The 12,636-nt window shown below is 41.8% G+C and overlaps 1 protein-coding gene across 3 annotated transcripts in view; it reads right to left on the reverse strand.

The window, feature by feature from the left end:
- mkxa (mohawk homeobox a) overlaps positions 1–11,542 on the reverse strand; it is a 29,182-nt gene extending 17,640 nt beyond the window's left edge. For all 3 annotated transcript variants that reach the window (XM_005471655.4, XM_003450241.5, XM_025910540.1), the window contains exons 1-5: positions 11,363–11,542; positions 9,958–10,229; positions 7,653–7,812; positions 4,836–4,989; positions 89–484 (exon numbers count right to left, since the gene is read on the reverse strand). In XM_005471655.4, the coding sequence (XP_005471712.1) occupies positions 89–484; positions 4,836–4,989; positions 7,653–7,812; positions 9,958–10,133 (886 nt within the window). In that variant the 5' untranslated portion in view covers positions 10,134–10,229; positions 11,363–11,542. The remainder of the gene's footprint in view (positions 1–88; positions 485–4,835; positions 4,990–7,652; positions 7,813–9,957; positions 10,230–11,362) is intronic.
- Positions 11,543–12,636: the final 1,094 nt, after the last annotated feature.

The following is a 12,636-nucleotide window of genomic DNA, read 5'->3' on the forward strand; positions in this document are numbered from 1 at the left end:
GGGGACAGAAAAAGAACAAAAGTGAAGGATGGCGTGTGTGTGAGGGAGACTCTTAAAGGGAAAGAATGCAAGAAATGTGGCTTCTTACCAGCCCGATAAACAAAGTTCGCCTCAGCTTCAGAGGAGGACGGCGAGAGCAGCTCATCGTCATACTCGTTGGAGCTGAAGGAGCCGGAGTGGTTCCTCTTGCGAGCGTCCATGACAGCGTTGGCCACCATGACGTGGCGGAGCGAGTCGTTCAGGTAACGGTGCAGCAGGCTGCTCTTGTACTTGGGTGGAGACACGTAGTCCTCCGCCAGTGAGGCCGCTTCGGCGGCCGAACGCAGCCCCGCGCCCATGCCCATGCTCATGCTCATGCCCATGCCCATGCCCATGCCCATGGCCATCCCCACCATGGAGGAGCCCTCCTTCTTGATCACACTCTGGTACATGGGCTTGTTGAGCTCCTCGGGGCTGCTCTGTGTCCTCTGAGGGTTGTCCCCATCTGTGCCAGGATAAGAGGGATAAGAATACTCATTTAGATGGACTGCAGAAATATATTCTTACACTTTTACAGCTGTCAGCAGACGCCCCACTCAACTGCTGTTCAGGATTTGCGTTTGAGAGGATCAGCCAATCAAAAGACTTGAATTAAGGAGGAGGGGGTAAGATTAGAACTGTGAATCACACAAACCTTTTAAAGTTCATGTAACACGTTTATATATTAATTAAGAGACTTCAAAAAATGAAGATTTTTAAAAAAAATTGTAAACATGATCTATAGAAGCTGGACACTGTTCCTTCATGGAAATTGGATGATATGGATTTGTATTTGTTGTGTTTCATTTGCTGTCAGGTTTCTGTCATTGTGTGCAAACAATACTGTTGCAGTCACTGACTGCACATAAACTCACAGTTACCACATATATAGTTCACAAGCTAAACACTGTAGTTAATCAGTGTTAAATGGCCAAAATGCATAAAATGTTTTAAAGATTCCGATCTCTACTACTGCACATGGAACTCAGTCAACGCATTAAGGGGAGTTTAAACAGGAATTGCGGCTGGAGCTCCAGTTAGCATAAGTGTATATAACAATCACGCACATTTTCTTCAGCAAATATTGTATTTCTAGAGTTAAAATGATTTTCCAAGTTCTGTGCGTCCCATCTGACTCGGGTGCTGGTTATTTTGAGCTGAACTTGAATCCAAATACTAGGCAGGGAGATTTGAACCTGGCACTCCTGCCCTCCCGTTGGCTCTCCTTCAAGAGCAGCAAGCACAGCCGAGACTTAAGACGCATTACTGAATCATAACGGATGGTAGTCAATTTCCTCTCCATCAAAAGCGCGCTGCCCCTATGTTCCCTTGCAGAAATAAATAATTTCCAGGGTGCTGCTTTGCAACTGAAGACACTGAATTAAAGCACAGGTCCAAACCTGATGAAAAGGTGGGGGGAGGTGGGGGGGGGGGGGGGGGGGCAGGAAGATAAAACACTGCACTGAAGAACCAGATATCCTCTGGCAGAAGGGAAATTAGGGAGAAGTTCGCTCTAGATACAGTCTCTGCCAAGACCATAATTTTATAATTTGAACAGGTTGGACATTTGATTCAGCCGGAGCCAAATTAAAATTATAGCTCCCACATATCAGAAACACATGGATGGAGAGTATTTGCTCTCCTTCCTGTGCGCCATCAGAGAATCAGCATTTTTCCTATTGTCACTCATACAATAAAATAAATCTTTTCACATCAAGTCCTTGCAGTATTTTAAAGAAAACAGGCCCCTTTTCGCACCTCCATGACACTCCAGTTCACAAAACAGAAAACAACATTTTCTCTGCACTTCAACTCCAAAACAAGCTGGACCATTTCAGACAGTAAGAGGAATGCACTCCGGGTCAGTGGGGTTAGATCTGGCCCCATAAATAGACTCTGGAACAAAAGCATAGGCTTAAAAACATAATAGAGGGCCTTTTAGCGCGTGGGTCAGAAGTGGGAGCAGGCTGCGGATAGCTTCATAACCATAATATGACAGGGAGAAGAGTCAGGGAGATATACAGAGCCTCCGGTGGTACAGTGGCCTGTGGCAGACACAATGCAAACACCATGCACACATTCTTTTGTGAGCCGCACACTCGGCTTCTGCTCCTCAAAAATCTAATTAGAGATCACTGACACCACAGTGCTCGTCCTTTCTCTCTATTCTTTCACTGCTCGGGGATATAAGTTGTATTTTTTTTTATGTTTCCTAACCATGTTTTCTGTGCTGTCAGAGAGTACAAAAAGGCAGTCTCTCCCCTCTGAGGATCAACATGTGTTTGCAGTAAATACACTACGCTGACAGGGAGCCGCTCATTTGCAATTGCAGACTGGGAGGCAGAGGTTGGCTCAGCAGGGTGTCCTAATGACAGCGTGTCGCAGCCCATCGGCCTCGGCGTCTCTCAGTTGGATCACGCGCTCGCCATTTATATCCGGCCTAGAACATTGTTTCTGCAGAGCATCGGCCCGCTTTAGGAGGAACTCAGGAGGAGGTGGAGTGCCCTTTGGCACCGGTTCACGCCGTGACACTACATTTAAAATTCTGGGGGTACAACAAATGTGATGTAAGTTCGCGGGTCAGTCGGTACAGAGTGCATCAGGTTCACAGCATGTGACCAGTTTATATAAGGGAGCCATTATTATGTGATATCTCAGAAGTGATCTTCCATCAAACTGACTGAGCAGCACACGTTTTCCACTGTTCTTTAATGCACATTATTGAATTATTCTAATGTTCAGCATTCAAGGACATGCTCTCAGCGAGAGACAGAGAACTGCAGAATAAGAGTGAAAGAGCAGGCGAAGGGTCAAACACCAAATCAGAACAACGCTGCTCATACACACAGAGAAGGAGTGGCCTTTCAAATATCATTATTATTATAATTCTGTTAGATTAACTAGTGCCAATGAAAATGGATAATATGCTTTGGTGAATGGAAAAGGAATTAGTCACATCAATCTGCTCTGTGTGCTGTGCATGGGTGCACATGGTACAAGGTTTGATTAGTGCATGCTTCTACTGATCATTTCGGGCAGTTTTTTTTTTTTTAAAGATTTAAAATAAAAATAAATTTTGTCATCGTAGATTACCAAATTAAACTTCATATTATCCTAATGAGCCTCCTGTTACCTCAAACACAGTAGCATTTTAAAAGATGTAGCTAAAAAGTACAGACACACTCTCTTGTCACTATTCTCATACATTTTAACAAGTAGATCTAAATTTGTTTCATATTTGCTGATATTCTTAATTTATCCACATCTACAGCTCCATTCATTTGAATAACTCTTGACTAGAATCCAATATTAAAAGATGGACACAAACACGTGCAGTGATACTTTTCCGTCGATTTACGACACATGCATTTCTCTCCATCTCCAATTTTTTTATCTTTAGATGGGGATTTGGAACGATCCATACCCACAGAATAAGTTTATTATATATTCTATATTATATTTAAAATTGTACGGGATAAACTGGATTTAAACAGACTGTTACAATTAACTGTAACTGTAACTGTAACCTAAAGGACTGGTCCTGGTGTATTTTTACAGAGAGGTGGTACAAAAAGTGATTAACCTAAATATAATACTTTTTAACAGTAATAACAATAAATACCCAGACGGGGTTGTGTCCATGTGTGTAATTAGTAGCAAAAATAAGCAGGAATGGGTTTTGCCTGTTCTTTTTACACAGGACTATTTATCTATTTATAGATAAATAGATATATATGTCACCTCTCAGTCGGAGCAACACAAATTTGATGGGACACAGTGATCTTATGTGTGTGCTATGTAACGTTATATGTGATGGAAAACTTCCATAAATATGAATGAGTCACAAATGACTGATATACAGCACGTGCACTGTATCTATGCCAGCTTCCCGCCATAGAAGAAAATATACACCTGTTTTTACAGTTACGTGAACAAAGTTAAACAGGGCACCCTTTTATTCATAACTGTTTGAATAAAACAAATTAACCATATTGCAGATCAAAATTAAACATGGTAGTAAGTAAAGGGTTGTTAGTTATCCATGCCTTTGTTAACACCTGGCTGGATTACTGTAATGCTCTTTATATAGGGGTCAGTGCTTCATAGATTACTCATCTACAGAGGGTGCAAAATGCTGCAGCTCGTCTTTTAACTGGCACTTGAAAGTTTGAGCACTGTTTTATCTTCACTTAACTGGCTGCCCATTCCTTTTAGGATTCATTTTAAAATTCTTTTCTTTGTTTTTAAAGCCCTCCATGGCCTAGCCCCATCTTATATCTCTGAGCTGTTACAGCCTTTATACACCCACCCGCTCTCTCAGGTCAGCTGATCAGCTGTTCCTGAATGCACCCAGGACTGAGCGTAAACTTAGAGGAGCTCGCGCTTTTGCTGTAGCAGCTCCAAAACTGTGGAACAATCTGCCTTTAGAGATTAGACAGGCTTCTTCTCTGCCTGTTTTTAAATCACTTCTGAAAACCCATCTCTTCATGTTGGTTTTTAGTTGTTTTATGTATATGTATGGCTGTTTTAATTTTAATTTTTATGTATTATGTGTTTTATTTTTCGCTGTTTTGTTTTATTCTATTGCTCTTAACCTATTTACTGTACAGCACTTTGGTCCTGTGCTGGCTATTTTAAAGTGCTTTATAAATAAAGTTGGATTGGATTGGTCTGGATTGGGGAAATTGAGTGTTGACATTGCTGGCTAATAATCCTTCCTCTGAGGTGAAATTAGTCAAAGGACGACCACTCCCCCATCACAGTAAACCTGGTTCAGCGTTGCTCACATGGGATGGCTGACAATTCAGAAACCGTACCTTCTGAGCAGCTGTCATCACTGCTCACGCTCAGCCTCTCTGCATTCCCCTGAACATATTTGTTGTACAGCTTGATTCTGAGCGCCCAGCTCAGGTCTGGCTGCCTCACTGTGTTCTTCAGTCGCCTCCTGGCATTGGCAAACCAGTTGGACACCTGAGAGAGAGAGCGAGTAAGACAAATAAGAGGGAAGTGGGAACGTACACCAAATAGAAACATATGTTATTGTTTGGATTCCAAATTCTTCCATATCCAGCAAAACAAAGTCTATTCCCTAAGAAAACGTCTGCTCTCTGCCTGCCATCAGTCTCATTCAGAAAAACCAAGCGAGACCGAAGCAAAAGACAGATACAGAGTCGGGTTGCAGAGGAGCTCTTTGAGGCCGAGATTTAAGAAACAACCCAGACGCTCCAGAGAGACACCCCAGCATGCATCCTTTCTGTATCAGTAACATGCAGGAACATTTAACACCATTCAAACGCCGGATGGCCAGCGAATGCAACATTTCATTAACTAACGTTCCAGCTGAGACGTACGTTGCCCATGCTTATTTTGGACTCGCACGGCCTCCCACCAATAAGACATTTTTTCCAACACTGTCTTCAAGATCCAATAAAAGAGACACTTGATCCAGCGCTCTTCCTTTCACTGGGAATGGAGACTATTAGATATAATACAAGAAAAACTTTTCATGCTCAATAGATTTCAAGCAGTTTATGAAGGGGCTGAGACAGAGGCCTTATGCTAGAGTACTTATTTTTCCGATCCTCTCTTTCAGTATCGTGTTTCTTGTTAACTAAGACCATCCCACATCCCTCTGTCGTGAGCCCAACACCGTGGCACACCAGGAGGACGGCGGCATCTTGTGAATTTGCGAGGTGAGACATGAGACAGCTTGCTTATGAGAGCTGGGGAAAGAATGGCTGAGGGAAAAGAGACAGAGATGGTACGCCTAAAAAGGCTGGACCCAATCGCCAAACCAAGCTCTCCCAGCCGTGGCTTGTCAGCCGCGTGTGTACCGTAGAGGAGACGGCATGCAGGGACGCTGAGGGATTTCAGTGGTGATGGAGAGATGGGACTGGATTTTTAGCACACTTGATTCACAATATTTACATGGAAAGAACAGGCTGTTTTGCTAAAACATGACAGATTTAGTTGTTTTAAACACCTGGTGCCAGGTGGGTGTTTCCAGGGAAAATGCACAGGAAGTGATGCATTCTACATTTCTGGACTAAACAGTGGAAGAAAGGGGTAGCTCTCATCCTCAATCAATGCACAGGCAAAGACATGTGAGTCACCAGTTAGCTGGTGCTATCATATCACACTTTTTAATGACTCTATATAAATGAATTTAGTCTATAAAATGAGAAAATACAATCATCACATGGTCTCAGCACTTTTTAAAATTGTGGCTTATGTCCCAAATGCCCATATATTAAAGATTATATCCTTTCTAAAGTTCAACAAATAAGAGAAAAATTGTCTACAGGTTGATTTGAGATTTTAGAAGCAGTGTATTTCTGATAGTTTGATGTAAGTCAGCTATTTGATTGGCTGATACATCGACTCAGCAAGGCACACTTAACAGAAAATCAACTAAAAAATTAATTAATAAAACTTTTATACCTCCCTCATGCTGGAAAATGCAATTATAACTTGCATGCATGCCTATGCTCACCATCGTGAAATATTCCACTGACCTTTGACGTTGCTGCTGGTGGTATTTGAGTGTCAGCTTAAACGCATGCATGCGTGTGTGTGAAGTTGTGTGGTAGTGTGTGTGAGCGGCACAGCACCCCTGTGTCCAACACAAAGCATTCCTCTGCACTCTACTCGCCCTCACCAAAACAAACAGCTCCATCAGGCCCCCAAAATGAGAACCAGATTAAGCACCGTGGCCGGCGGCCCAAAAAAGCCGCCGCAGACTTTCTGAGGCTGTATCAGTGACCTTGTCAGCCAGATGATACTGTACATACACAGCTGCACGTGCCAGACACCAAACACACTCATATTCTCCACTGGGTTTTCCTCTCAGCGGTCAGTCGCTAAAGTCAAGCCGTTCACTGTACTCTGGCATCATCAGCAGAGGGTGCAATACAGCTTAAAGCGTATTTGAAATTCGCGTTTCTAACGGCAGTACAGCAGATCAGAGGATCCCAAACTCTGGGTTGGGATCACTTCGAGGTCCCACGTGAAGTCCCAATGAAGTGTTGTCAAATGAAAATAAAAATACATCCGTGTTACACAGAAATAATAATAATACTAAAAAAAAAATGATTTCACTATTTTTCCATGATTCTTATAAAAAACAGAGCAATGGTTCAAATGAATTTCAATTAATTGCCTTTCTCGTAAAGTCAAAAGAGTTACATGACATAAAATTCTATTTGCAACTAAGTGAAGTTTGTGAAAACCTGAACTGATAATTACAATGTAACTACAGTATAATCTGTGTTGGGTTGAAGCTAAAGAAAAATGTGAGGCTTTCTTAGAGAAATAAAGGAACGAAAATATATAAATGCGCCTATGTTTTTCACAGCTGACCTATAAAATAATGTAAATCTAAAACAGTCATCTGCAAAGTGTTTTCACAATAGTGTGAAGAAACAACAATATTCAGCGCTGCATTGGTGCACAGAACTCAAGATGAAAAACATGTTCTACTTACTTCAAATGCAAATTCAAATACAGCCTTTCAATGCTCTCAACAACAGACATCACCCTTAACTGTTTAACGTAACTCTAATGCTCTGTATTCACTGTCAATTTCTTTGTCACCTGACCTTGAAGTTTGAAGGATTACCAGAAAGTGGTCTCACCTGAACCAGTGTCATTTGGGAGCCGAGTGCCAGGAGGATTTTCTCTGTCTTCGTGGGGTAGGGATTGTCCCTGTGCTTGTAGAGCCACTGCTTGAGCGGCCGCGCCATGTCCTGCAGGGCCTGACGTTTGTGTCGGACTTTACCACCACTGGGACGACCCCTGTGAAGAAACGGGTAGAGTATTTATCTGGTATTTGAGTTTGCAGAATCTTTTATCTTTTCTTTAAAAGCCTAATTTTTAACACATCTTCCTTGTATGAGTAAGATAGGCGATGTGCTCACAGTGCGTTTGTAAGTTAACACAAATCTTGTTATATTTGAATAAAGAGTAAACAGTAAACAAATTATTCCGCTTTTAAAACTGTGATAAAATCTGAATTTAAAGCAATGAAACAGAATCAGGATCGTGCTGTATACTGAAATGAACAAACGGTGTTATGCGAGCAGCAAGTGGAGTCCTAAGTGGAGCGGCAAGTTGCCTGACTTTGTTAGTCATGACACATAAAGTGAACACTCTACAGAGTGTGCAATTTTCTCACCAAAAGCACTGCAATTAAGCCGAGAGATGTTAAAGAGACGTAGAGACGGAGAAAAAGAACGAGAGACTGAGTCAGTGAGGGGGAGAGAGAGAATAGCCACTTGCAGTTTATTTTTCATTGCGTGTCCCACAAACCGCCAACACATTGCTATGAAACAAACAAAAACATTCTGCTCAGGCACAAAGATTTGCCAGATTAACTTTTCACACCCAGCAGAAGTGGATCAAGAACAATGTAGCAGAGGCCACGGCTTGAGCCAAACCATCACACAAGGGACGGACAAAAAGCTGAAATTATACTTCTGGTTTTCACTTACAGAAAATCAAAGTAGGGAATATACACTGTGGCCTGGAAGATCGCAAATATATTTTCTCAAATCCCAATTCAGCAACTCAGTGGTGAGTAGAGCTACAACAGCAACTCATAAAAGATCACTACAGGGAAATTACACAAGATGAAAAATGACAATATATGAATTTTCTATGAGCCCTTAAATGAATATTGGAAAGTCTTTCTCTGAGTCTGCTTTTCCTGAGCTGTAATGGACTCAGTCTCACCTGTAGCTCCAGGTCTTATGAACCTGTAGATGTCAGTATGGTGCTGTGCTGCATTTCTCCTTTTATCTCACCAAAAAGCTGCTCTCACTGTAGATGTAACATACTTTAGTCTAACCTCAAAGTCTACCCGAGGTTCATGTTCTACAAATATTTTCCTTGTAATCCAGATCGCTATGAACATCTTAAAGGATTTTTCATTCCATGTTCTGAACTTTGGCTTTAAACACACTCTCTCACACACGCACTCTGTTTAATAATTTAATGTACTTTGTTAGTCTGATCCGTCCCCTGAAAGAACACCTACAACTCACATAAGTTCACATAAAATTCTTTTAATATTACTGAAGGTTTCTTCTTCACAAGGCTCCTTAAAGTGCCTGCTTTCCCCCAGGTTGCTCTTATATAAGCCAAAAAACATGGACATATCAGGACACATCTTTACCTACACCTGCTTCCTATTGTAGAAAATATATAGTTTAAAAAAATCGATGCCTGCTTACATGATTGACTAGACCACACAGCGAGCTCAAGGGTGAATTTATTTATTGAAAACAGATGGAGACCTCCGCTACTGAACAAGGCTGACCTACTTATTAACTCTAAGATTAGCTGTGAACATCAGCACCAAAATAAAGCCCAGATTGAGAAACGGTAAATATAAATTCTCTGAGCCCTGGAATCCTGGTGCATTAAATCCACATGAAAAAAGTTAGACTTGATTATTATTTTTTTTTCTTTCAGTGCTGAGATCTAGAGCATAATGTTGGGACCTATAAACGACCAAAATTGTGGCTTATTGGGGCCTGCGTAAGTTTCAAATGTTTGTGCATAAATACGCAATTACGCACTGCTGCTGGTACTTTATCAAATCCAAATGTTAATAAATGCATCTGTATTATAACTCAGTGAGGCTGGTGCACACACATGGATTAAATATTTATTTTAACAGGATCTGAACCCAAAAGTCTGGCTTGGGTGTTTGGTCTGCTGTCTTTAATTCTGCGCACAAACTGGAGCGATAACCACAGCGCTCTGATAACAAAACCAGCATTGTTGTTCCCTCTCTCTCGTTCTGTTAGCTCGTGCTGGGAGAAATAATCGTGGAATAGAGGCACTCCTCATCAGTAACACCCCGGAGGGAAACTCCAGTTAATCCAACTCCGCACATGCTGACCAGCAGCGTTAACCATAACAGAACGCTCCACATACCCGCTCCGCCGGTGTCTGATCGCCTGGTTGTCTCTGATGGTCTGGTTGCTGGAGAGGAGGTCTGGATGCTGTCCGTCGATCACTTCTAGATAATTTCTGCTGCTCATTTCCACCTCCTTTGCTTTCTCCTCAAACAGAACCTGGCTGCTCAACTTGTTAAAGACAATGGTGTTCATCTTAGGTCAGACAATCCACCGTTTTTCTCTGACGCGTAAAATATCAGAAGGAGGGAAGGAAATCCTCGGATTTGTCACAGTGTCCCAGTGTCTCTCCTGTGGAACAAGTGTACATATTTTACACAAAGCGTGCTTAGAAATACCTCGGAGGATGTCAAGTAAATTTGCGAGGGAAACTATTAAAACTTGACCTTTGGCCACAAGGATCACAAGAAAAACACTTAATAATGCTATTGCTTTAAAACACCGGTTTCTCTGACAAATGTAAATTCTAAACCTTATTAAATATGCTCGCTCATTTATTTACACTACATTTAAAAAGCTGATCGACTTTACCTAAAGCAGAACGCACCTAACAGCGAAACTTTGATGCATCATTAAAGAGCCGCTTCACAAACAAAACAACAGAAGCACTTGTGCAGACTCATTACGCACAAATATCCATTGATGTGCAAAGCTATGCGTGAGGAAATGGACATAAATAAAACTGTGAAGAATGCGTGCAGACAGCAGATCAATTATGAGATAGTGAGTAAATAAATGTTGTGTGACACGTGCGCATTAATGAAGCTCTTTATCTGATTTTTCTACGTGACAAAATTCCACTATCTTCAATTTAATGCACTTCCACTTTATTTCCAGGAGACAGCAGGGAAGTGGTACTGCAAGATTTGAACTGTAAACACTAAATTTGAGTTTGTAAAATGTGTTCAAGTGGAATTCACCTCCAAGTATCGTCCTCTGCTCTGCGGTCGCGCGTCAAGAACTCGTGAATGGTTTATTTTGTTTGGTGCTTCCACTCCTCCTCCCTTTTAAAATCTAATACAAACAAACCTACAGCCTTCACAAAAATGTGACATTTTTTTTTTCCTCCTTTCGCCCTCAATTTGTAATTTCTAGTCGAATACTGAATGTGTCCTGACAAGAGAAGCACCTTTGAGCTTTCATCATTAACCTGGCGCAAATTCCGCGCAGCAACAGCACTGAAATAAAACACCCAAGCAATATTACTACCACTACTACTACTAGTATTACTAATAATATTTAAGTTCCAACCTGTGTCACATTTATTGTATTTAGCTTTCTATATGGGGTTACAAGTGAGAATAAAGAGCCATGCAAACTCGGTCCAGTTCATTCAAAGTTGTATACGTGTTTGTCCTCCTCTACATCATCCCTGTCCTGAGTCTCAGTAACGCGGCTCCATAAATCACTGTGAGCGCAGTTACCTGTCCCGGGTCCCTCCTGCGTCTCTCTGCTGTGTAGAGCAATAATCCTGTTTCCAGTCACCCATTCCCTGCTCACATGTTCCCCTCCTGAGATCCTGAGCTCAAACCGCACGAACCGCCGTCTCCTCCTCCGCTTTATCGAGCGGCCTGCGCCGCGCAGCCCGGGACTCTGAATATCTCACCCTGCTCATGTTTCCTAGTACACAGCCTGAGACTGCGAACATACTGTTGATGGCTTACGCCTGTTCTGGGGCCGGGGCCAGCAGAGGGGAGGAGAGGGAGGGGAGGCATCACGCTGCAAAAAGTAGGCTGTCTAAATCACGAATCCACGGTGGAGTCTGAAATGTTACTCAGAGTTGTCAGTTTGTGAAAACCCCCTTTGGCTGGTATTTAGTCCTTCTGTTTGGAACATAATACTGCAAAGCAATATTATAACTAGTCATTAATGAAGCCTGAGTAATTAGAATGATAAATTAGTAGACGTGTACAGATTCTCTTCAGTCCTTTCCAGAAAATAAGCGCAAAAACTGTGAAAGCAGCACGAAAAAGCACTACTAAATCCAAATGAGCAGCTTTTATTCCATGTGTCATGAGCTGCTTTGTAAAAAACAATGGAGCACATGTGTCATATACATGTAGTGTCATGGCTGTGGAAAGGATGTGCAAAATGTGGGATTTTTCTAGCAGAAGAAAACTGCAAATACTGCAACAAGGTCAGTCATTATGGTTTCTTTTCTTTAGCTCCTGCAAGATGTAGACTGAGTCAAACCCACTGTCTGCTACAGACACTTTACAGTGCAATAAACCTGTTGTGGATGCTTGTAAAGACTGTATCATGTTTTATCCCTGCAAGATCACACTTGGGTCCTAAATGGTCCTGTGTCAAGAGATTTTGTCCCCTTCTAGCAACCACTTAGTGCACTTTTGTATACAGCTGCCTATCAGTGTATCAGACCATCTTCAAGGTTTAATGTTTTCCTTGTAATGAGAGTTATTCCATCAGATTCAGCACAAAAACACAATTCTAAACTATTTTTGGTAACACTGAAAAGAAAAAAGAGAAAAAAATCTGAGTGTATATAGCCATGCCACTGCTGATTACTCCTGATGCACCCTCTCATTGACTTCCATTATAAACCTGTCACATTATGGGCTCATGAGTCACAGATTCTGAGGTTCTGACTTGTGTGTTCCTTTGGGGTTTATCCAAGGTAGTTATTCGAAGAACATGACTAAGCAGCAAGAGCCATATGAAGGGTTCGAGCCCTGTGTAA

This window comes from Oreochromis niloticus, linkage group LG9 (genome assembly GCF_001858045.2).
Source record: "Oreochromis niloticus isolate F11D_XX linkage group LG9, O_niloticus_UMD_NMBU, whole genome shotgun sequence".
NCBI lineage: Eukaryota > Metazoa > Chordata > Actinopteri > Cichliformes > Cichlidae > Oreochromis > Oreochromis niloticus.